Raw genomic sequence first — 1,345 nt, 5'->3', positions numbered from 1 at the left:
CTAGATCGGTTCAACTAGAAACAGGATCCTAGATCAGTTCAAGTAGAAACACTAAAGGTAGAAACATGATTTCAGATTGGATGAGCCGAGGGTAGAAACCTCAATCTAGATTGGTTCGGTTGAGGGTAGAACCATGATTCTAGATTGGTTCAGTTGAGGGTAGAAACATGATTCTAGATTGGATGAGCTGAGGGTAGAACCATGATTCTAGATTGGTTCAGTTGAGGGTAGAAGTGTGATTGTAGATAAGTTCAGGGCAGCCCAATGTAGAGACGAGTGTTTCAGAGTGACAGGAATGTGAGGAGGAGATAAATAGGTGGGAGGTTCCCAGTGGGCGGAGCCAGAGGTGTGGGCGGTCTAAAGAACGCAGCACTTCTTCTTCTTCCTGCCGCCGCTCGGCCCGTTCTTATCTTTGCTCTCAGACATCTTCTTCTTACGGACTTCCCTCATGAGGTCGAAGAACACCTGGAGGACGGAGGACAGGTGGGTGAGCGTCATTGGACGGGTCGCCCCGGGTCGGTTCCAGAACCCCCTCCCCCGCTCACCTTGTCCACGTTGGCTCTGGTCTTGGCCGACGTCTCCACGTACTGGACGCCCCACTCGGCGACTTTGCCCGCCGCCTCGTCCACGCTGACCTGCCGCTTGTCCTCCAGGTCCGACTTGTTCCCGACCAGGAGCAGCGGGACGGTCTCCTCCTCCTTCACCCGCAGGATCTGCTCCCTGCCGGCGGACACAGCAGAGGAACCCGTTAAATCAGTCCAAACAGAACCCAACAGAACCTGAAGAGCACAGCAGGAACCAGCTCTGCTTCTGATTGGCCCATCAGAACCAGGTGACCAGAAGCTCTGAGGCACCAGAATGGGACCGAACCATAGAACCAATTACAGCCTCTGGACCCCCCTGGGTCAGTCAGAACCAACAGAACCATCAGAACCTGGTGAACTTCGCCAATTACGACCCGTCAGGTTCTGGTTCTCCTCCTGAGGAGGAGGTTCTGTACCTGACCCAGGCCTGTTCAGGACATCTAAGAGTTCCAGGATCCAGGACTGGAGTTACCCACCCCTGTTCTGGTCTGGACCGTCTGGACTGGTCTGGGTCTGGCTGAACCCGTTTCAGGCCCGCCTGCAGCGTAGGGCAGAAAAACTAATCTAGATTGGATCAGCTGAGGGTAGAACCATGATTCCAGATTGGATCAGCTCAGGGTAGAACCATCATTCTAGATTGGATCAGCTGAGGGTAGAACCATGATTCCAGATTGGATCAGCTCAGGGTAGAACCATCATTCTAGATTGGATCAGCTGAGGGTAGAACCATCATTCTAGATTGGATCAGCTGAGGGTAGAAC

The 1,345-nt window shown here is 53.2% G+C and overlaps 1 protein-coding gene across 1 annotated transcript in view; it reads right to left on the bottom strand.

Annotated features, from left to right (window-relative positions):
* Positions 1 to 126: 126 nt before the first annotated feature.
* The window catches only part of LOC107096025 (ras-related protein ralB-A-like), a 6,598-nt gene continuing 5,379 nt past the window's right edge, over positions 127 to 1,345 (bottom strand). Inside the window, exons 5-6 of the mRNA XM_015392479.1 lie at positions 546 to 720; positions 127 to 465 (exon numbers count right to left, since the gene is read on the bottom strand). Of these exons, the coding sequence (XP_015247965.1) occupies positions 358 to 465; positions 546 to 720 (283 nt within the window). The 3' untranslated portion in view covers positions 127 to 357. The remainder of the gene's footprint in view (positions 466 to 545; positions 721 to 1,345) is intronic.

The sequence above is a fragment of the Cyprinodon variegatus genome, unplaced genomic scaffold (assembly GCF_000732505.1).
Source record: "Cyprinodon variegatus isolate N-32 unplaced genomic scaffold, C_variegatus-1.0 Scaffold592, whole genome shotgun sequence".
Taxonomy (NCBI): Eukaryota; Metazoa; Chordata; class Actinopteri; order Cyprinodontiformes; family Cyprinodontidae; genus Cyprinodon; species Cyprinodon variegatus.
This window is presented reverse-complemented; position numbering and strand designations above follow the sequence as displayed.